Source organism: Eurypyga helias, unplaced genomic scaffold, assembly GCF_000690775.1.
Source record: "Eurypyga helias isolate BGI_N326 unplaced genomic scaffold, ASM69077v1 scaffold17081, whole genome shotgun sequence".
NCBI lineage: Eukaryota > Metazoa > Chordata > Aves > Eurypygiformes > Eurypygidae > Eurypyga > Eurypyga helias.
Window position 1 is genome coordinate 29945 of NW_010233077.1, and position 21233 is coordinate 51177.

Below are 21233 nucleotides of genomic sequence, written 5' to 3' on the forward strand. Positions count from 1 at the left end.
TGAAAAGACATGGCCAGTCTGAGTCGTAACTAATTCAATATTGAGAATCAGAGAGTACTTTGGCCTCGTGAACGCCACCCCTGTGCTGAATCTAGAAAGCCTTCGTGGCAAATGGCTGTGGAATACAGTGGGCTTCCACTCAAATTTAGAAAGTATTTTATGAAAACACATATATTCTAAAATGTATTAGTGCTTCTAGTGGGTATGAAGAAAGTTGTGCTTGAAACACAGAAGGAATTAGTAAAGTTACATCAGGAAAAGCACTCAGTATTCAATGGAGACAGTCGTTATTCACAGAGAATGAAATGCTAGAGGCATTTCAGCATTTCAGATGTAGGATTTCTAAGTTTTGTCTGTATTTTGAGATAATGCAGCTGAAGAAAGCATCTTGTGGATGTGCACAAAATTATAAAGGCATTTCACAAGTGCATCAGCTTTACTTTGACGGGCATCAAATATGGAAAAGTTTTTGCTAACCAGATCAAAAGTGACAGGTCAAGGTAGTGAAAAGTTTGAGGATTTACTGAAGCAGCATGAGGAATGTTAGACAAACTGAACAAAATAAAAAATCCCACAAACACTGTAGGGGGTCCACTGAAAGGAGATGACAGTGCCTGCTCAATTCCCTGGTCTCCTTCCCCTCTTAAGGTCCCACATAAACACTTGAAAAGTTGCTTTAATTGTCTAGTACAACTCCTCCTTTACCCTAGGACAGATCACACATGGGCTTGCTTTGCCCTGGGGCCTTCTTCTTCCCACTTCTGAGCAGACACCAAACCTCTTCCCTACTAACACTTAAGTTATAACCCTACCACAGTTCTCCAGAAGAGCCTATAAAGCTCACACTACCAGAATACAGCCAGTGTCAAACACCAGGTGTGAAATACGTTTGTCTGAAACAAACAGGAATTCCAAAATAAGCCAATTTGCAAGGGGAATTATTTATTCTGCAAGACCAACTGATAGAACTCAAAACATGTATCAAGCTTTCAAGCATATAAAACCTTCTTTTGGGCCCTTCAAGCTCCCGAGAGCTTTGGGTCAATAATCTCAGCCTGAGAAAGTCCAAGTTTCCGCATTCTGTGCTGAGATAGCCGCAACGTGCTGCACACAACGCCACGCAGCTCTCTAGAGGCTACAGAAGCACGACATCCTCCAGCAGAAGCAGAGACTGACCCTAAAGTCACACCTCAGAATCCTTGATGCTCAGCCCCAAACACCTCTGGTACCCAGTGAAAAGGCAGCCCTAAAGCTTTTTCACCACTAGTCATAAGGTCAAAGAGATGTTGCAGAGGAATAGCTAGAGATGGAAAGCATCCTGCCTTCCCTTTTGGGAAGAGACTTTATCTTCCCAAAAAGGCTTCAGAGTCTTGGCTGCAGTCAGTTGAGTTGCATAAGGCTTCTGTAAGCTGAAGAGATGAGGAAGGCAGAGGAAGAGGAGGAGGGGACTCTGGGATGGCAGGCAGGCTGCGGGAAAAGAATGAGCAACACAGCTCACACAGCAGCAGTGTGACTTCTCTAACCCTAAGGAAACTCCTGGGCACAACAGTTCTTCTTCTTATCTAATATAAGAGATATATTAGATTATCTTATCTAATATAAGAGTACACAGAGCCAATTTTCCCACCCTCAACCAAACGTGGCACAAGAACAACTGGACCAAGGAAACAAAAAAACCAAACAAGCGAACGGCAGTATTTCCATGTGCTCTCGTTTGACCTGGCCAAATCCAGTGCTGCTCAGAGATGCAGATACTAGAAACACAAACAGCCTTTCTATTTCTCCCCAGCACAGTTTGTTTTGCTTGACTCATCCACGTCTCTTTGCCTCCTGGGCCTTGCTTTCCTTTTGAATAAAGGGAGCAGAGACACTGCAGCATTTCCCACATTCTACAGGCTCTCCTCTGCACCTCCAACATCCTCAAGTTTTCGCTGCAGTAAAACAGATGAAGGTTTTGGATTTTTTTTCACCCCAAATTGATTTCTCCTAAACAAAAGAATGCTTTCACTGAGATGACAGAGTAACGTATGGACATGAACTGGCAAACAAGCAAATCAGAAGCACATCAATATCCATAGCAAGAGTTCAAAGAGAAGCTCTTCACAGTCCATTCCCTGTACATGAAGTAAAGAATAGAGCAGATACGTAAAGACACAAAAATGACATCAGTAAAACATCGTATTTCTGCTCAACAACAATCTGCACAAGGGTTTTTTTCTGCTGTTCTTTGAGGGAAAATAAAAGCCTGGATTAACTCTGAGTCATTACTGCATTATGAAAGCAACAAACATGTCAGGCTTGCAGCTGCTGCATTTAATTCACGCTATAATCAAGATGAGGGAATGCAGCAGACTCGGTGCCCTGTCTGGAATTCATGAGCCACATGAAAACGTATTTGGCACTGCAGTTCTGAAGTGCATTATCTGAATGCCTGTGCCACTATAATCGGGACGTCTTTACGATTTTATCAGTTAATCAGCTAGATCTTTACCGTGTTATAGAATGGGACAAAAGAACTCCTCTCCCATAGACTGCAGCGACATTATGTGTTTTTGTAAAACACTGGAAAATCCTTATTTAAACTATGCAAATCAGTATAAAGATGAAACCATGTAAAATTTCCATGAGAAATCAAGGTGAAAGCAGTTTCCAGATTCTGCATTCATGCGGAATTACCATAAACAATTTTCAGACTAAAATAGTTGTTGATGGTCATGGATGGACACCATGACATTTGAGAGCTACACTATTACAGTCCCACTGAGAATACATTTCTAGAAGACCCGTAATAACAGCAGTTGTATAAATGAATATCATTTCGAATTGTTTCAGAATCAAAATTAGTGTATTTTTTCATTGGAAACAGACTGTCAAAGACAGAAACTCAATGCGCATGGAAGGCCTGCTCAACAGAGATCACTTCAAGATTTATTATCTTAAGTTCACTTGTTGATTCTTTGGTGTTTTCATTTCTGAAATTCATCAATTAAATAGTATTATAGATCTCCTAATTAAAAGCTTTCTGATAGCACAGACATGGCCACACTCTTGATAGTCTGTCCTGCAAAAATCAGTGGGAAAAGCAATTGGAGGAGGCAAGGACCAGACAGCAAACAAACATAGGAAGCAAAGTATGGAGTGAACAACCCGACCCTTAGCAGCTGTCCCATACCCATGAGACAAGAGGCGTCAGGAATGGGAGCCAGGGCAGTATGAATAGCACGTACCACACTGAACGTAGCCAATTGCTTAAGATGGGGAGCTGGTATCACAAAGGGCATCCCAAAAATGAGAAAGGGTAGCCCAGTACTGTTTAAACTGGACTACTCTCACATCATTCACTAGAATATAACTAAAGTGATTAAAATCAATTTGTATGCCATTATATAATATTCTTTAAATTATACTCTTTGTGCATATACATGTTGCACAGCCATGTGTGTGCCCTGAGGATGATGCCAGGCAGACAGAACACCGACTTTGCTGAACAGTCCCTTCAATGAACCAGGCTTATGCCTGGTGTGGGGAGATCACCCGGTATATTTATGGTGGAAAAATGAAGGTCAGCCCCTGGCCTGGCTGTCCCTGCTGGCAGAAAAGCACATTGTCAGCTTGGAGGAACGAAAAAACAGCGTAAGGGGGAATGGAAAGACTGCAAAGGGTGAGTTTAGGAAAGTAATTTTTAATGATACACTATAATTTCAGAATAATAGTTATAGAACCAGTGACTTCAGTGCATGACAGACTCATAAAAAGAATCCTACTTCAGAAGCTATAGGGGGAAAAAAGAGAATCGAGAAGAAACCTGCACACAGAAGCTTGTCCCTGAGGAAGAAAAATCTTTGCGTAATTTGAAGAAAACTTGGCACCAGGTTTCTCCACGTCTTCAGCTCACTATCCAAGGAGCAATGTAAAAAAACAACAACAGAAAACGCCATTCCCCAGAACTGCTCTCCCTGCAGTAATTCCTTTGGCAGTTCTTCATGCTGTTAAGCCTAACAGAAGCTGGAAAACCCTGTGGTCTGCCAGGCAGTGAATCAGCTCTTTAAAGACAACATCCCTTCACCTGACATTCACTGCAGCTCTAACTTCATTACAGCTATTTCCGTGGAAAGAAAAGATGGATCATGAAAAAGATATTTTACATACTCAACATTTTCAGGGAGTAGGAGGCCAGCACATGGGACCTGTAGATCCTCCAAATAAGCAGAATGTTTGAGTTATTAGACTATTAAAGATAATGAAATTTATGTTTCATTCCTAATTCTAATATTCACATATTACTTTGGGCAAATAGCTAAATCACTTGTTTCCTTATGCAACAAGAATAATGCTTTTGTATTTATTTTATCACACCTTAAGCTCTTCAATTCCAGCCACGTGGGATGCGATACTGAAAAGATTAAACGCACAGAAATGTAACTTGCTCTGGTCATGTCAAAGTTACAAAAACTGACACCAAGAATATCACTTGGCGTCAGCCTGAAACTCTCAGAGAAATGACTTCAGTGCTAACAGTAACATTCAGTCACATATTTGCCTTCCTGAGCCTAAGCATGATCAAGAGTAGGACCAGTATTTATGGAAAACTGGTCAGGTTTCCTGAAACAAGCCCAGAGCAACCCAGTTTTAAGTAGCCAAAGAACACAGGCAAGGGAACAAAAATATCAGATAAGGAAATACCTTTTAAACTTCCAGGGATATGACAGTTTCTTGCTAAAAGCACAGGACACATCTTGAGAGCTTCTTTTTAACTTTGCTTCAGTGACAGCAGCAGTCAAGTCACAAAGCCTTGCAGTTTGCCTCGACGGCAGCCGTAGCTGGCGCTGGCAGGCAGCCCTAAAAATAGTGGCGCTCACTAGAAATCATTATAAGACAATCAGGTTTCTGTTCTTTAAAGAAGAGCTTTCCATATCCAAATATTTACACCACTTTTGGTTTATCGTGGGTTTTGTTTAAATAGGAACCACATCATAAAGAACTCTCAAATGAGCATTTGCTGTTCCTAAAATGGCTTTTTATTGAGTTTGTGCCTCGAAACACAGACCAATTATCTGAACGCACTGTTATATCTCTCTTTTGTTTTCTACTGTTCCTTCACCTGCTCTAATCTACCTTACTATCTTGTCCTTTCTAGCACAATAAAGCTCCAGGAGACGCCCTTTTTTTTTTTTGTTAAGACTCATAGCAAAATAGGGAAGTAATTTGTGCTTATAAATCTCAAGGCAACTAACTCTAAGGCATAACAATGCAAATTACTGATGGTATCAGGGGATTGAAATTGGCTGCCATATAACCACCTATTTCGTAAATTCCGGCACAAACTACTTTATTGATTTGTGGAAATCAATTTCATTACTTCTTGTCATGGTTTACCCCCAGCCGGCAACTGAGCCCCACACAGCCGCTCGCTCACTCCCCCACAGCGGGATGGGGGAGAGAATCGGAAGGGTGAAAGTGAGAAACCTTTGGGTTGAGATAAGGACCGTTTAACAGGTAAAGCAAAAGCCATGTGCACAAGCAAAGCAAACCCAGGAATTCATTTCCCACTTCCCATGGGCAGGCAGGTGTTCACCCATCCCAGGAAAGAAGAGCTCAGTCACATGTAATGGTTACTTGGGAAGACAAACACCATCACTCCAAATGTCCCTCCCCTTCCTCCTCCTTCCCCCAGCTTTATATGTGGGGCATGAGGCCATATGGGATGGAATATCCCTTTGCTCAGCTGGGGTCAGCTGTCCCGGCTGTGTCCCCTCCCAACTCCTTGCACCCCCCAGCCTCCTCGCTGGTGGGGTGAGGAACAGAAAAGGCCTTGACTCTGTGTCAGCACTGCTCAGCAGTATCAAAAACATCCCTGGGTTATTTACATTGTTTTCAGCACAAACCCCAAACAGCCCCATACAGCTACTGTGAAAAAAATTAACCCAAAACCAGCACACCTAGTAGTTACTGTATGTCTGACTGACCATTTTCTCTCCCTGTATTTTCAACCACTGACACCTATTTTGTGTCACCGACTCATTCTCATCAGCTGTTACTTTTCATTTCTCCAAACATTCCTAAGTATGTTCTTCTCAGATGCTTTAGCTTTTGTAAGGACTCATCTTTTATCCCACTGAACCTCCTTTGTCTGATAACAGATGTTCTCTCTAGACAGAAACCCCTCATGCTGTGCAGGCAGAGATACAAACTCTGATACTGAAATGGAACAGGTCCACAGCTTTAACAGGAATTTACAGACTCCTGAGAAAATTTCTCTGAAAACTGCATTTTAAAATTAAGTGGTCACAGCACTTACAGATTTACATGGTGGTGAAGTTCCGTAAAAGCTTATATAAGGGGAATTAATAAACTTTTTTTCCCTTCAGACATTAGTAACAGAAGAGAGCTAAAAACAACAGGCACTTGCTTCCTTCCCATTTACTTGTTTCTGTACTTCACCATAACTAGGTAATTACACAGTGATGGCAGTAAGTTAACAGGTCACTGCCAACGAGGTAAAAACTCATGATCTTCTTGCAGGAAGGCAGGGTGCCTGAAATGCCGTGTTATGGCTAAATGTGCCCTACCAGCTCCTCACAGACTCGCCTTGCTTTTCATCTCTGTGATGCAGAAGTAGCCTGCCAAAGACCTGCCCCCGTTCATAATGAATTCAAGGAAGAAATTATTGCTGCTCACCTACTAATGAAGATAGAAGAAATACACACCCTGCCTGCGTGGGGTAGCTGTGCTTGTGGTTTGGGTTTATTTAGAAATGCTTTTGACATTAATATGCAAAGTGACAGCAGCCCACAGAAGCCTGACAATTTGCCAGTGCAGTCATTAGCTTCCCCGTGCTGGGTGTGCTTGGCTGGGGATGAGGCCAAGTCCTGCTGTAGTGGAATTTTTGCCACCAACCAGAAGTTCACTTGATCTCCATAAAACAGAGGAAAATACCAAACAGTTCCTTAAACAGGAATAAGGAGAAAGTTGCTGCAGTGATAGGAGAGCAGTTATGAATTTAAATGAACTGGCACTCATAAAATACACTGACTGTTACAGTAAGACCTGGAACGCAAATCTACCTCTGAAAAGAGCCGGGAGGAAAAGAGCCGTCACACTTCAAGAGTTCCCAAATCTCCAGCAATGCCTTTCATGCTCTAGCAACTACTTTTTGGAGAGTGTAGGCTTCACAACTTCTGCTCAGCTTTCAGGCTCAGTCGCTGTAGCCACCATGGCTGCACACAAATCTCCCCTATGCTTGGTTTGTCAAAGCGACCTGCTCCCATCAACAGCCGATCTCCTACAGACCTGCTCATTTTAAGTACTGATGTGCTTAAGCCTGCCCTTTCAGGCGTGTCTTCTTATCACTCCAACTGTGCGGGTCACTTGAGCCCGAAAGCTTGCTGTTCAATGGCCGAATCCTGGCAGGCCTCCACTTGGTTTATCCAAGATACAAACCCCATCACTTCGGTCTTTGTTCTCCTCTGCTTTCACTGCTTAGACCCCCATCTTAAACACTAAACTCTAACTCATGCCATTCTCCGTGTTTGCCTCTGCTCAGTCCATCTCATCCTCATGCTCCCTACCCAATGTGTGGCCCAAATTCACTTATTTCCTACTTTTTCCCAAATTAGTCTCTCAGCCTAGCTAATTATTTTCTTATATTCACACGTTATTCTTTCTGTCTCGCTGTTCTCACTTCCACCTATGGAGGTTGTAAGGAAGTAATAACCTACAAGAAGGGAAAATTGAACATTTAATTTTCTGCAGTGAGAAAGTACAGCCAATTGTTGGGGAGACGTTTTCTTTTACTGCATTCCCATTTTTGTTCTCACGTCATGAGAACCTATGTAAAATCACAATAATTAAAAAGAAAGGCAACAACGACAACTCCAAATACCTGCAAGAACAACAAAACAGCTACAACCTCCATAAATGCTTACCCTTTGCTTACAATCCCCTTTCCTAGAGCTGTTGTACATCTCTCAACACCCCTCAGATATGACCACCCCTCTTGACAAAGAACGAGCACGCACACAAAAAATACCTGAAGACTGCCAAGGGTGGAAGTTTTTTACACAGTCACAGTGCAATACTCACGGTGTCTTGGCTTTTGACAAAAACTGCTCTGACAGAAAGATGGACAAGGTTATTTGCAGCCCTGTAATTGCTATCCACAATTTTCTTCCTCCAGAATATTCTCAGCCTTCTGTTCATCTAATTTATTATTTTTTCTTCTTACCCATTGTCAAAAGATACAAGCTGACTTCTCTCATTTTCACACAGGAAATATACAGCTGAAATATTATAATGAGAATTCAGGCATTCATTTTTATACAGCCATTCTCAAGAATTTGAATTATTTTTCCTTTTTATTAGCTCCTGAAAGCCTGATGCAAGCTTTGGAAGACCTTGATTATCTAGCAGCCCTGGATAATGATGGAAACCTTTCGGAATTTGGAATTATTATGTCAGAATTTCCCCTGGATCCACAACTGTCAAAGTCAATTCTGGCTTCGTGTGAATTTGAGTGCGTTGACGAAATGCTCACCATTGCGGCCATGGTAACAGGTACTCAAAAATAACGTCTCACCGCACGGCTTGTGCCACCTGCCACAACCACCTAGACTCCTTCAACGTCTATTCACAAGGGCAACCCAAAGGCAAACTTTTGCTACTCACATCCTGCTTATTTCAAGTAAATTAATATATTTGGCTGTTTCAGTCTTTAGGCATGAGATGACACACACGTAATGAATTGGTAAGTAGCACTCCAATTCCACGCTTCAGATGCCCCATTAACTCCCAACCGTTTGTCAGAAAGCACACACAGAACACCCCTGCGGAAGGAACTTCTCTCATATGCATGAACATTTCTTACAGACTGGGGCAGCAAATTAGGGGAAGTTCTAGTGATAAAACAATATGGAACTGTTAACCTATGAGGAATTACACTGTGATCTTGTTTCTCCACTTTAAATATTTTATAAAACTACCTGAAGTACCCATACCATTCTGTCCTGATGGATCACACTGCTCCTACATGGCACGGTGAGACGAACCAGCTGGCCCCAAACACTGGACATGAAGTCTGGAGCAAGAACATTAATATTAGAAGTTGTTAACTAAAAACCAAGCTGCATTAGTCTTTCTCTATATGGAACAACCTGGTTGCATGCTCAAGCCGGTCTGGTTTTTAATAGTGGGCCTAAACTTGTGATAAATTTTTTAAGCACATAAATCAAATGTAAATGACTGAGCATAGGCAAAGCTTAGTTTTTAAAAAGCTAAAATAAGCTGTCTCAAAAGTCACAATTATGTAGCATAGCACCACAATAGAATTAAAATGCGTTGAAAAGCACAAATGTAAACATATATGAGCAAATTAAGGCATTACATCCAGAGATTTAGTTTCTTTTTATATTAAAGTAACCATACACTTGGATTCTGGATAAATTGGACCATGCTATTATGAAACATTTTTGGAATCAGTCTAGGAGAAAGCTCCTCACTTTCTTTTGTGCTTACAGCACACATTAACTAAACAAGAGACTGAAAGGACATCAACATAAAGAAAACCTTAGTGAATGCAATAGATTCTTCAGCAGCAACTCAACACTGAAGATTAAAGGGAACTGAGAAAGGGAAAAAAAGAAAAATATTAGTGCAGTTACTATTTGTGCATGCATCTCCATGTCTTAATAACCACTGCCTTGATTTTTTCCTAAGCTCCTAATTGCTTCTTACATGCCCCTCGTGGAACAGAAGAGATTGCTCTCACTTGCTGGCGAAAATTCTCACACCCTGCAGGAGATCACTTTACTCTTATCAATGTCTTCAACGCGTTCAAGGAGGCCAGCGCAAACTCCTCAAGCCAATGTAAGTGCACCCAGACCAGACAAAACACAGCACACTGCAACCAATTTGGAAAAAACAAAGCAAAACAAATGAATGCTGTTGGCATTTCATTCATAAACCCTTTCTGAATGTTTCATTCTGGAACTGCTGATTTGCAGAGAGAAACCTAGTGGAAGGTGACCCTGCCCATGGCAGGGGGGTTGGAACTAGATGATCTTTAAGGACCCTTCCAACCCAAACCATTCTGTGGTTCTATGAATACTGTTCTTAGTTCATTAACTAATTGAAAGTGACCTAGGGCAGCGTACCTCATCCAACAAGGATACGTCAGCACCGTTACTACTGTCATTTGAAGTGACATTGTTCAAAACCAGAGATAGTTCCTCCTGTAACAGCTCATAATCCAGGTTTAAGACGTGATACAACATTGAATATGGTTGAGAAGGGACTTGTTTCCCTCAGCAGCCCAACAATTCTGGTGTTTCTCTGATAGCTGTCACCTAGAAGGAAAGTTTAAGGGAAAAAATTGAAAGTGCTAAAGCTCAACATTTACAGGAAACCCCATAAACGCCAGAGGACTGCACAGCAGACAGAAGCTCTTCATAGCATTTTCCTGTGCTCAAGCATCTGGCTCAGGTTTGGTTTAGCCTGAGTCCAGTACTCGGACACTGGTGTGGTAGATTTGCATGTAGCAAGTAAAAGCTTCGGACAGGGCAGTAGGACTGTTTCACATCCAGTCACGCTGAACGCTGAAGAGGGATCCAAGAGAACCCGACCTTCACCAGCATGCAGGATCACCCCCAGCACTACAGGTGTCATTTCAATTCCATATCGTGCCCTGAATCCAGAAAGCCTGAAAATAGTTGCTACTCATTCTACTTAAAACAACTGCTTTTTACAGACCAAATAAGGGAATTTGACTATTTTTATTCAGAAAAGTACAGGCTACAATTCCATAAAACTAAGGCTATCAAGTATTGCCCACTCACTTGACAAGCAAGATCTATGAGCCTAAACTGTCCACACGGTTCTTGTTATCCAATTTTGGACAGCTCTGACACAGCTACTCACTCACTCAAAACTGTTTCTAATCTATGGCACCAGTCAAAGAGCATTTTACAGAGCAGTATCTGTGAATCAGACAACCTCTCAGTACCACTTTGCTTTAAGACAAAATACTGTTTTTTCTTCCACAGATTACAGTAAGGAGAAATGGTGTCGTGATTATTTTCTCAGCTGTTCTGCACTGAGGATGGCAGAAATGATCAGAGCGGAACTAGTAGAGATTATGAAGCGTATCGAACTTCCCATTTCAGAACCAGACTTTGGATCAAAAGAAAATATACTAAGCATTAAGAAATCTCTCTTATCTGGCTACTTTATGCACGTAAGGAAAAATATTGTGGCTTCATCTTACTCTATTGTTAACTTACATAGAATGCTTCCAGAGAACTTAGGCAGTGAAATCTTTTGAACATCAGAAAGGATAAAAGCCATTTTTTTTCCCCACACTGTAACAGACAAACACTTCTGCCAATTCCAAGCCTCTCTCTGGGGTTCAGCTATCACACCATGAAGTCCTCACACTTCACTGCAAGAGGAAAACTGTCAATATGCCTTTCACTCAAAGAACTCTTTTACCTCAAAAAAACTCTTTAACTTACAATATTCTCTCCGACATTATCTCCTTTCTGAAGATGTTTTTGTGAAAATATCCTGGAAACAGAGAATTGACTTGTTGAATATGCTGAAGTAAATGTAACATACAGCTTTCTCCAACCAAATGAGGTACTCTAACTGCAATTGTAAAAGTAAATGAGAAATATTAATTAATTACCACTTGAAAACACGCTTTCGTCACATCACTATGCTCCACCTCAATACAAGAATGACCTCTCCAAACTACTCTACTCCAAGTGCCCGGCCACACACTGTGTTTTAAAGTATTATACTTTTTTAAGATACATCTGTTTTCATACAGACACTTCAAAGGCCATCGCCAAGTTCAGATATTTCCTGTATAAGCCCACCCTCTTTCGTTGCAGACAGTTCCCTTTCAAATATACAGATCAATGTCTTCTTTAACTCTGAGCCTCATTGCACAGTACCCAGTCCCTAGCTTTCCCACAGAAATTTGGGAAGAGGTTTAGGCTCTCCAGTTCAAAGTATGTGAATACAAGTTTAATTTGTGGCTTTAACGTAATATGCAAACATTGATCAATTAAGTAATGGGTAACTCTTTGCATTGTTTTTAGACTGCTCGTGATGTAGATGGCTCAGGTAACTACTTAATGTTAATGCACCGGCAAGTGGCCCAGCTTCATCCTTTCTCATCATATCATAACACCAGAAGGATTCCTGAGTGGGTTTTATTCCACGAATTTAGTATATCAGAAGACAATTCCATCAGAGTCGTCTCTGAGATATCACCTGACCTGTAAGTTAACGATGATGAAACTGTTTCTTGACTCACACCTCTGCCATAGAAGCGTAACTTAAGTCACAGGATGAAGACACGTGTACACTGAGAGCAGTGCTTGGAGAAGTCAACTCTGGTCATCTTCTCCAATTCCTTTCTCTCTGCCATAAAAATAGCTATCTTCTGGTTCTGTTGAGAAAACATTCCAAGCATAACTGATTCACTCAAGGTAGGGATGCTGGTTTATAAAAATAATCAGTAAAATGGGCATAAGAGGACAACCTTCATGGCTAGTCAAGCAAGAGGTGCTGGCATCACTGGAAGGGTGAAGAAATTATTGGTTTTCACACTTCATAGATTCACTAGTGAATATATGTGGAATAAACTTTACATGATTACATACCAGTACTGTTCTGTCACTGTGTGTAGCTTTGCTTTATGTCTCCATTTTTATTTGGAACACTCACTGAATCAGAGCTCAGAACTATTAAAAAAAGAGAACAACTGTGATCTCACGCCCTTACTATTTTTTGATGTGAAACAAACAGATCGTTTCACTCACCCTTGTCATATTTCCTAACGCGTGCTGACCTGTTCAGGTACTGAACTAAGTCTCAAGGTCTGCCACTGTGACTGAAATCAATTCTTCCATTGAAGAAAACTAAGTAGCAAAATGTTTCTTACAAGGTAAAATATACAGGAAAAAAATCAAGGAAGAGTTCACACAGCAGTGTGCTCACAGATTAATCTAGCTGGAAATCTCTTTGTTCCCTGAAAAGCTATTTTCCAGCAAGTCTTTTTCTTGACATGTTTTATGTACCCAGCCAGCTAAATCACCCCGTATCAACTGCTTATGGATTCAAGAAAAGACTAGAGTCTTCCTTCTGCAAAAAGGTCTCAACACTAAAAATATACATTTCACCGTCCTATCTGTTCTATTTTCAGTGTTTATAAGAAAGCCTTGTTCGTACTTTTATTGAACCAAAAGTATGTTCAAATCCAGAAAAATGACTGTTCCATGCAATCTGCAGCGTTGAGAACAATCACCTGAAGCATACGCAGAGTACGTTAAGTGCAAGGCTATTGAAAACACAAACTACTACTACATCTTGCAGAGAGTTTTGGGTTTGAGCTGAAATACCAACTTTGTCGCTCTGTGCATCAGCATGATGTTGGTGTCTTTTGTACAAGCTCAGAAATAGCTAATACAGCATTTCAAAATGAAATTAAAAAATAATGGTTTGTCTTATTTCCTCACCAGATTCGTGGAGCTGGTACCTCAGTATTATTTTAGCAATCTTCCTCCAAGTGAAAGTAAGGATATTCTGCAGAAAGTGATCAATCACTTGTCACCTGTTTCAACCGCGAAGGAGGAACAGCAAACGCATGACGACAGCAAAGACAATGAAAAATTCCCCCAAACTCCCACTGAGCAAAGATGTATTATTCAGTGATTTTATATTGAACTACCAGATATTGGACCAATATAAATAAAAGCCATCTATTCAATATACATCCTCATCTTAACCCATGTAATTATTTTGCATTTTTGACATAACCATATTTACCAGAAGAAACAAAGAAAAAGCACTTCTCTTAACAAAAGGAGTTGCATGCATTGTTTCATTAAAAAAATGTAAGATTTAGGTTTGGTTATAAACATACTGAGCATATCTTCAAGTTTCCTTGTAACACTGGGGTTTTATTGACTGCTTAGTGATGATACCAAAGTATGAAAAGATACAATATTTAAAAATATTAATTTGATGGATATTTTCAGTTGTACAACCTACTTGACTTCTCAGTGCGCAGAGGAAGCATTTGAGCAGTACAAACCCACAAAATGCTGCGAAGTCATAGCTCTGCACAGCTGCTTTATGAAAAAAATGGTGTTTATGGGAAAGTTCAGAGTGAGAGATAGTCCTTGAGTTTATCCATAATTACATTAATTCCATCAGCTGCAACAATCATAACAGTCCGCAGAGGTTTCATTGGCACATCATCGAAGGACCATCTGCCGCCCAGACAGGTGTCACCTTCCTCTTGCACAGAGTAGCTGAACTTCAGCAGGGCTTTCTAAACAACAGATATAAATGCAGTAGGATTAAACTTTTTAATTAGCATGAAGATAATACATCATCTAAACAAAGTATAAATAATGACCCTACTATATACGTGCTTATTAAGAAGTTATTTTCTTCCCTCTCAAACGTCCAGCAAAAAAACCTACCAGATACTACTGTTTTAAACTATTTGCTTTCCACAGAATTTATATAATTCATATTAATTTCTAAAATGATTGCTATCATTACAGTTGGTGTCAGAAAAAAGACCTAAGGTAGGGGGGGAAGGGTGGGAAATCAATGCTCCCTTTATGTGCTTACTGTGCCTCATTTCAGATGGTTTCATTCCCAATTATTACATTAAGAAATGCTGACCCTTAGAAGCTATTGTGTCAACTAGCAGGGATCCTTGACCAAAAACAGGGCTATCAGGCTCTTAACAGACCTTCAACCCTGGAACAAGAGGAAATCACTAGTTGTGTGGTTTTGAGAATGAGCAGATCAGCGAAAACCCAGATAAAAGGAACAGCGAGAGTACAGGTAGCATAGAGCCTGCAATAAGGGTGATAGCTTGGGGTGGGCAACATGGGGAAGGCCTGTAGCAATGAACAGGCTCTGCTCTTTCTGTGGCCTACTCTAAAACTGCTCAGAGTCCTAAAAATTAACCTATCTGTAAGAATATGTGGTACAGTAATCTCCTCTTTCACACTGGCAATAGGAATGAAATATTAAGGGGACAGGCACTAATATGAATCCTGAGCAGAATTTCAAAAAGCTCTTGTCAAGTATCTAAACGGTTGGAACTGCTGAAAGATGTATTTATAAAGGATGCTCCTTCCAATAGGTAGTGTCTGTAACATGTATTATTTCTTTTCAGTGGTATCTACTGCATACAGACAGAACAGCCCTTTTTTATCAGCTTTCCCAGACGAAATGCCTGATGGGTAAGAAAAACTTACCCAACGAATGTTTCCAGTTCTCACACACGTCAGATTAAGACATATGAACTGAACTCCTAAGCAGGAAATCTTATGTAAGCTCTTCCCTCTGCAGAGAAAGCTAAGACCCAGTTTCCTATCAGGACTGCTATTTACTGACTGTATCTCCAGGTTGTAAATTTAATTTTGGAAGAACCATCAGGTTAATTGAGTGGCTTTGCTCAAGAACAATTTGAGCCATGGAGGCCCAAAACCTTTAATCAATTCCAAGTCTGGTTATAACAGAGCATTTCGTCTGCTCCTTCAGTAACATTTTAAGGAACAGAATAAAGCAGAGGGAATTGACAAGTGCAAAAAGGCTTCTCCCTGTTTTATATGGCTCTAAGTGTCTGCCTCACCACACTGAATACTGTTTTATGGCAATCTAATTAGTGTTACATGTGACTAGGGAGGATATACACTCCAACACTAATTTAACACATATACATTATTAAGTGCAGAGACGCACTCAATCAAATATCCTCCATGTTTAAAATTTGTTAAAAACACTAGAAAGACTGTTAAAAAAAAAACCCAACCCATGTTCAGGTTGAGTATATCCACTTGAGTTTAAAATTACTGCAACTTAGATAAAAGCACACAATTAGTGTTTCAAATGCCACTTGAAATAACGAAACAGAGATAAATATAAAATAGGCCCTCTACAACATGCCACCCGTGGACACTTGGGCATCACAGGCTTCTCCCTTTCAGCTTTTCATATTTTCCATCTCAGTATTTTAATGCTTATGGACATACTTGTGCTGAGCAGAACAGACCAAAAAGGGACGTGATAGCTACTCGTTGGGACCTTCAAAAGGTTTTTATTCCGAGTAGATTTTGAAGATAGCAGGTATCCGAAAGAGAACAGGTCATCATAGAATCATCATAGAATGGTTTGGGTTGGAAGGGACCTTAAAGCCTACCCAGTCCCACCCCCTGCCATGGGCAGGGACACCTTCCACTAGACCAGGTTGCTCCAAGCCTCATCCAGCCTGGCCTTGGACACTCCCAGGGATGGGGCATCCACAGCTTCTCTGGGCAACCTGTCCCAGTGCCTCCCCACCCTCTCCAGGAAGAATTTCTTCCTGATATCTAATCTAAACCTCCCCACTTTCAATTTAAACCCGTTACCCCTTGTCCTGTCGCTACAGGCCCTTGCAAAAAGTCCTCTCCCAGCACCCCTGTAGGCCTGGTTTCCACGTAATACCACCGATGACACAGGTGCAGAGCTTTGTGAAGTCTCTTGGGAAGAGATCTCAGAGAAATGCATTTAACTGCATTACCAAATCTAAATACAGCCTCAGCAGCTGCTTTTTTCTGACACAGGACTAACTACGTAGGCACAGGGCAAAAATCTGTGTACCGAGGTATTAACATGCATGGCAGATGCTGACTGAGACTAACCACAAATTCCCTGCTTTTTTTTTAACCTTTGCTCCTGTAAGTGCTTAGAGCTGTGTCACATGATTAGGTTAGAGCCCCCTTGCAAGCTACCATCAGTTGTTTGAGCTGCCACTCTTAAACACCACTCGTGATATAAATCATGTTAGCTTGAATCCCACCGACAGATATTCACGCTAACCCACACTTCCTGCAACCCACGTCCCCCAAGTCAGTCTTCTCTGTTCAGCTGACACAGCCACTGAACAAGTCTCATACTTCTTATTATTCAGACTGAAGAAGAAAACTGCATGGTTCTCCAAACAAAGGGAATTTCAGACTTTGGTATACTCAGAAGGCCTGGGACATGCTGGTAAATTCAATACCTAGATTTATTAACATTTGATCATCCTCAAAATGTGGACATTCCATTCATGTAATTTATAAGATATGTGACCACATTTTTTTTAAATCCCTCTCGTATGCAGGGTGAAACACCTCTTTTCCTTGTATGTCAAGAAAAATAAACATTTTAAAAGAATCATATATGTTACCTCATAAAAGAACTCTTCCTCTGCGTTTGCGAACATTAATTCCTCCTTTGGCTGATTTCTCCCTTCCCTCCTCTTAGAAGTGCTCTTTGTGGCTTCTGTAAAGGTCTTGCTGATAAGAAGATAGTAGTGGCACTTTCCACAAGGTTTGTTTGTTCTCTGTGCCTCAGTCAACTCTTTCCTAAATATAAATAAATCTTTACACATACAATTTAAAAAGACATGTTTACATACACAATTTAAACCCTCAGTGAGTACCTAAGTAAATCCTAGAACGTATTAAGATGGAAAGGTTGTTGATATTGCAGCCTATTCTTGTACAAGTGCCTCAGAAAATGTATTTTGCATACACTTAAACATACTACTTTCACTTTAAAACAATAAAAATGTGGATGTCTCTCCCCACCTCACAATACAACCCTTTTTTTCCCAGAAGCTAGTTAATGGTAGAGAGTCTGTGAAACGATTCTAAGTGTAACTCTCCTGAGTTGGTCACCCAGACAAAGATATAAATCTGGGAGATCAACCGGCCCCTAACTTGCTTCACTCATTCACTTGCAACTAATCGAAACCCCGAACAAACTTACTGCAGCTGCTGGTGCATGGGCAGAGCAATCTGCGGTGGGACATTAATGAATCTCTCGCACAGCAGAAGACCCACAGGCTTTGTACTGTCACTGAGGAGCTTACTCAGTTGTTCCACTACGTGCTGTTCACAGCTCTTCTCACACCGACTTAGAATCAGCTCTTTGATTTGTTCAGCACACTGTGTACCCTAGAATCAAAAGGTAAATTTTCTTTACATTACAGAACAGTTATTTACACAAGAAAACCTTGAGTGTGAACTTCAAGGGAACCCTCTACAGGCCTACTGGCAGTTTCCTTAGCAGTCTCCAAAGCACCATACAATTTCTCTGAAAATATTTACCGGCCCTGCAGCTGAGGACAAACAAAGGGTCTTTAGGGCTAGGAACACAGCTAGGAGCTGCAACGCCAGTACCCTCAACAGCACACCACCAAAGCTGCCAGAGATGAAAGTGAAAAAAAAATACAAGGGGCTGACAGCTCAGTTACCCTGGAACTACTTAATCAGACCTAGTTTTAACTCTCTATCCCATTCTTTGCTTCACGTCTCACCTTCAGCAAGTTACACAGGACTAGATCCAAAAGAAAGCTAAGTGATGTGCAACTTGACCACAGTCCTCCACGGCGGAATTCAAAATCCTGATCCAGCTGTTTAGGCTTGTTATACAAGGCAGAAAAGCAGGACACAGTCGCATTTATTAATGTCTAGATGTTAATGAGGAATACCAACCTTCCTTTCTGTTAAGTTTAAGCAGCTTATAAACCCAAAAACTTCATCATCATCTTCATCATCATCACTGCTGTCTTCTTGGACTTCTGCCTGCTATTTAATGAAAGAAAAAAGCAACAACTCACACTGACATTTTATTTCCACTCTCTGCAACAAAAAATGTTTTTCTTTCCCAAAGGTGCCCCGCTGATGACAACCATCGAGGTAATCTGTACAAACACACAACCTACAAATTCTGGTTACGGTTATGAAAGCGCCGCGTCACTGAAATGTCTCTGTGTGCTTAGAGCCAGCTATGTGCAGAGCCAGGTCATGTATCTTCTACAGCAGGATCTTTTGAAAGGCACTAAAATTTGATAGCTCACATATAATAGGCAGCATCTCGGTACAAGGGATGGCAGGATCTTAAGCAATCCCAATGTTTTTTGGTTTCTAACGTAGGGAAACAAACCTGCAAAATCTTACAAACTATAGAGTAATAGAGCTTTGGCAGGGAGTGAAAAAAAAAGCTCAGGAAAACTCCACAATGGAAAACATGGGCTAAGAACTGCAGTTGTAATGCAGTTGTAATATAAGGATGATATTAAACTTGGGCAGAAAAACTGTTGGCACGGGACAAAAAGGGAATGTATAGCAATGATACCATGGGATCTTTACTGCACAACAGGAAACTACATGCAGGATATTTTTGGTCTACATTGCTGCACAACCTGAGAATGTAGGAAAACCACAAGGTTCTATTTCTTATGGAACGGTAACAGCCTTCTCCACAGCATTTTCAGTTATTACTCTACTACACCAAAATTCAAAGAGAAAGGTGAAAAGCCTTCCATATGTTAAAAAAAGGCAACCAAAAGAATAAATCAATTCCTTGTTTGGTTGAAAATAGGCATTGAAAATTTCAGCTCCCAGAGAAGAATTAAACTCAAAGCAAGAAAGCACACAAATTACAAATTTGTAAATTTACAAATCCTTTTCAGAAGGATCCACTTCTGAAAGTCCATTATGTCATTTCAACATAAAAAGCACTGTCCTTAATTTACAAACGTAAAAAGCATTGTCCTTAATTAACAAATGTAAATTCTGTCTTACCTTGATAATACTTCCAATATGATTCTGTTGTATTAATATATCAGTTAATTCAGCAGTGTTAACGGGAGCTTTTAGAAACAACTGGAAAATAGAAACAAGGATTAAGAAGTTTTAGACTCGATACTGTATCATGGGCCACTTAGCAGAAAATGCAGTCAGTAATTTCTCTAAGCTGCTATACAATGCTCTGTCCCACTTTCAACTGCCATTTAGTGACTTTCTTTACTGAACTTCCTTCAATATTGTACCGTACAGACTAAATCAGCTTCCTGAAGCACTTGCTCCCCGACCCTCCACAAACTGGAATTTGCACACTGAACAAGCACATTACTTGTGTCACTGCTTTCCAAGAGCTGTAGTTTACCAAAAAAGTTCTTGAAGCTACCTACAGTTTAAGAGACACATGTTCACTGTGGCTGTCACAGTTCAATCTGCATGAGCTGAAGCACAGCAAAACTATGAATCCACACAGATAACGTGACCTGACAACTTTGCATAACCCTTTAGATATTATTTACTAATGGAAATATCAACCAGTTAACAAGAAGTCAAAGTACCTGGTGTAGTAATTTCTTTATCCCATTATAGTCATTGCCTGATATGGAATGTGCTTCGAATTCAATATTCACTTCCTGTGAAGAAGCAAAATACAGAATATCAAACATACTTGGCAAGAAGCTATAGCAAAACAAAGCTAAACCATAAGAAACTTGAAGACAAGCAACACTCGACATCGGAAATGGAATTTACTTCCACTTTTCAGTGCGCTCAGCAACTGGTACAGTTACTGTTTCTCCTGTAACCTTTACAGAGCATCCATGAAAGTCACTTTTTAAAACTAACCTCCACACGATGTTGTGAACAAGCCTTTAGTGCTTTGTTCCTGCAATTTCTTTCACACCATTACGTTCACTGTACCCACACAGACTCTTACTGCAGAGAGGCTTGATCCAGGCAGTTAAACTCTTAAAAACTGCACAATTGGAGAGTACATGCCTTGGCTAAAGATGAAGATTGCTGCAGACATTTAAATAATAACATCCAAAGCCATACTTCTGCTGTTTCCTCAAATCCTAATGGCATCATTAACCCCATTTGGGAAGTCAGTTCAACGGGCACACGATGAGACCCTGTCACAGCAAAACAGAATGTGAACTCCTGCTTCTCCTTCCAGAACAAATCCTGTGCACCTACCTAACGTTTTTAGTGACCTGCTGTATTACCAGCACCACGCCTACCAGTTCCTCCATGAACCACAAGATCATCCAAATTTATTTTGCCTTTTAATCGTTGGTTTGGATTCTGCTCTCATAGAATCACAGCAGGTTTGGGTTGGGAGGGACTTGAAAGACCATCCAGTCCCACCCCCTGCCATGGGCAGGGACACCTTCCACCAGACCAGGTTGCTCCAAGCCTCATCCAGCCTGGCCTTGGACACTTCCAGGGATGGGGCATTCGCAGCTTCTCTGGGCAACCTGTCCCAGTGCCTCCCCACCCTCTGCGGGAAGAATTGTTTTGCTATAGATTGTTTCTGAACAATCTGGACCTTAATTCTGTCACCAGTTAGGACTCATCACTCTCTCCGATCCCATA

General features: G+C 40.8%; 2 protein-coding genes across 2 annotated transcripts in view; one reads left to right on the top strand and one right to left on the bottom strand.

The window, feature by feature from the left end:
- Nucleotides 1–13713, top strand: part of DHX32 (DEAH (Asp-Glu-Ala-His) box polypeptide 32) — a 24679-nt gene extending 10966 nt beyond the window's left edge. The window contains exons 7-11 of the mRNA XM_010161629.1: nucleotides 8362–8553; nucleotides 9712–9861; nucleotides 11037–11227; nucleotides 12096–12277; nucleotides 13521–13713. Coding sequence (XP_010159931.1) covers nucleotides 8362–8553; nucleotides 9712–9861; nucleotides 11037–11227; nucleotides 12096–12277; nucleotides 13521–13713 — 908 coding nt within the window. The remainder of the gene's footprint in view (nucleotides 1–8361; nucleotides 8554–9711; nucleotides 9862–11036; nucleotides 11228–12095; nucleotides 12278–13520) is intronic.
- Nucleotides 13714–14164: 451 nt separating this feature from the next.
- On the bottom strand, nucleotides 14165–20272 carry BCCIP (BRCA2 and CDKN1A interacting protein; the record flags this gene model as incomplete). Its single annotated transcript, XM_010161630.1, has 6 exons — nucleotides 14165–14335; nucleotides 17237–17414; nucleotides 17821–18008; nucleotides 18549–18641; nucleotides 19641–19721; nucleotides 20198–20272. Coding segments are annotated over 6 exons (786 nt in total), but the record flags the coding sequence as incomplete, so codon positions are not given.
- Between the last annotated feature and the right edge of the window lie 961 nt (nucleotides 20273–21233).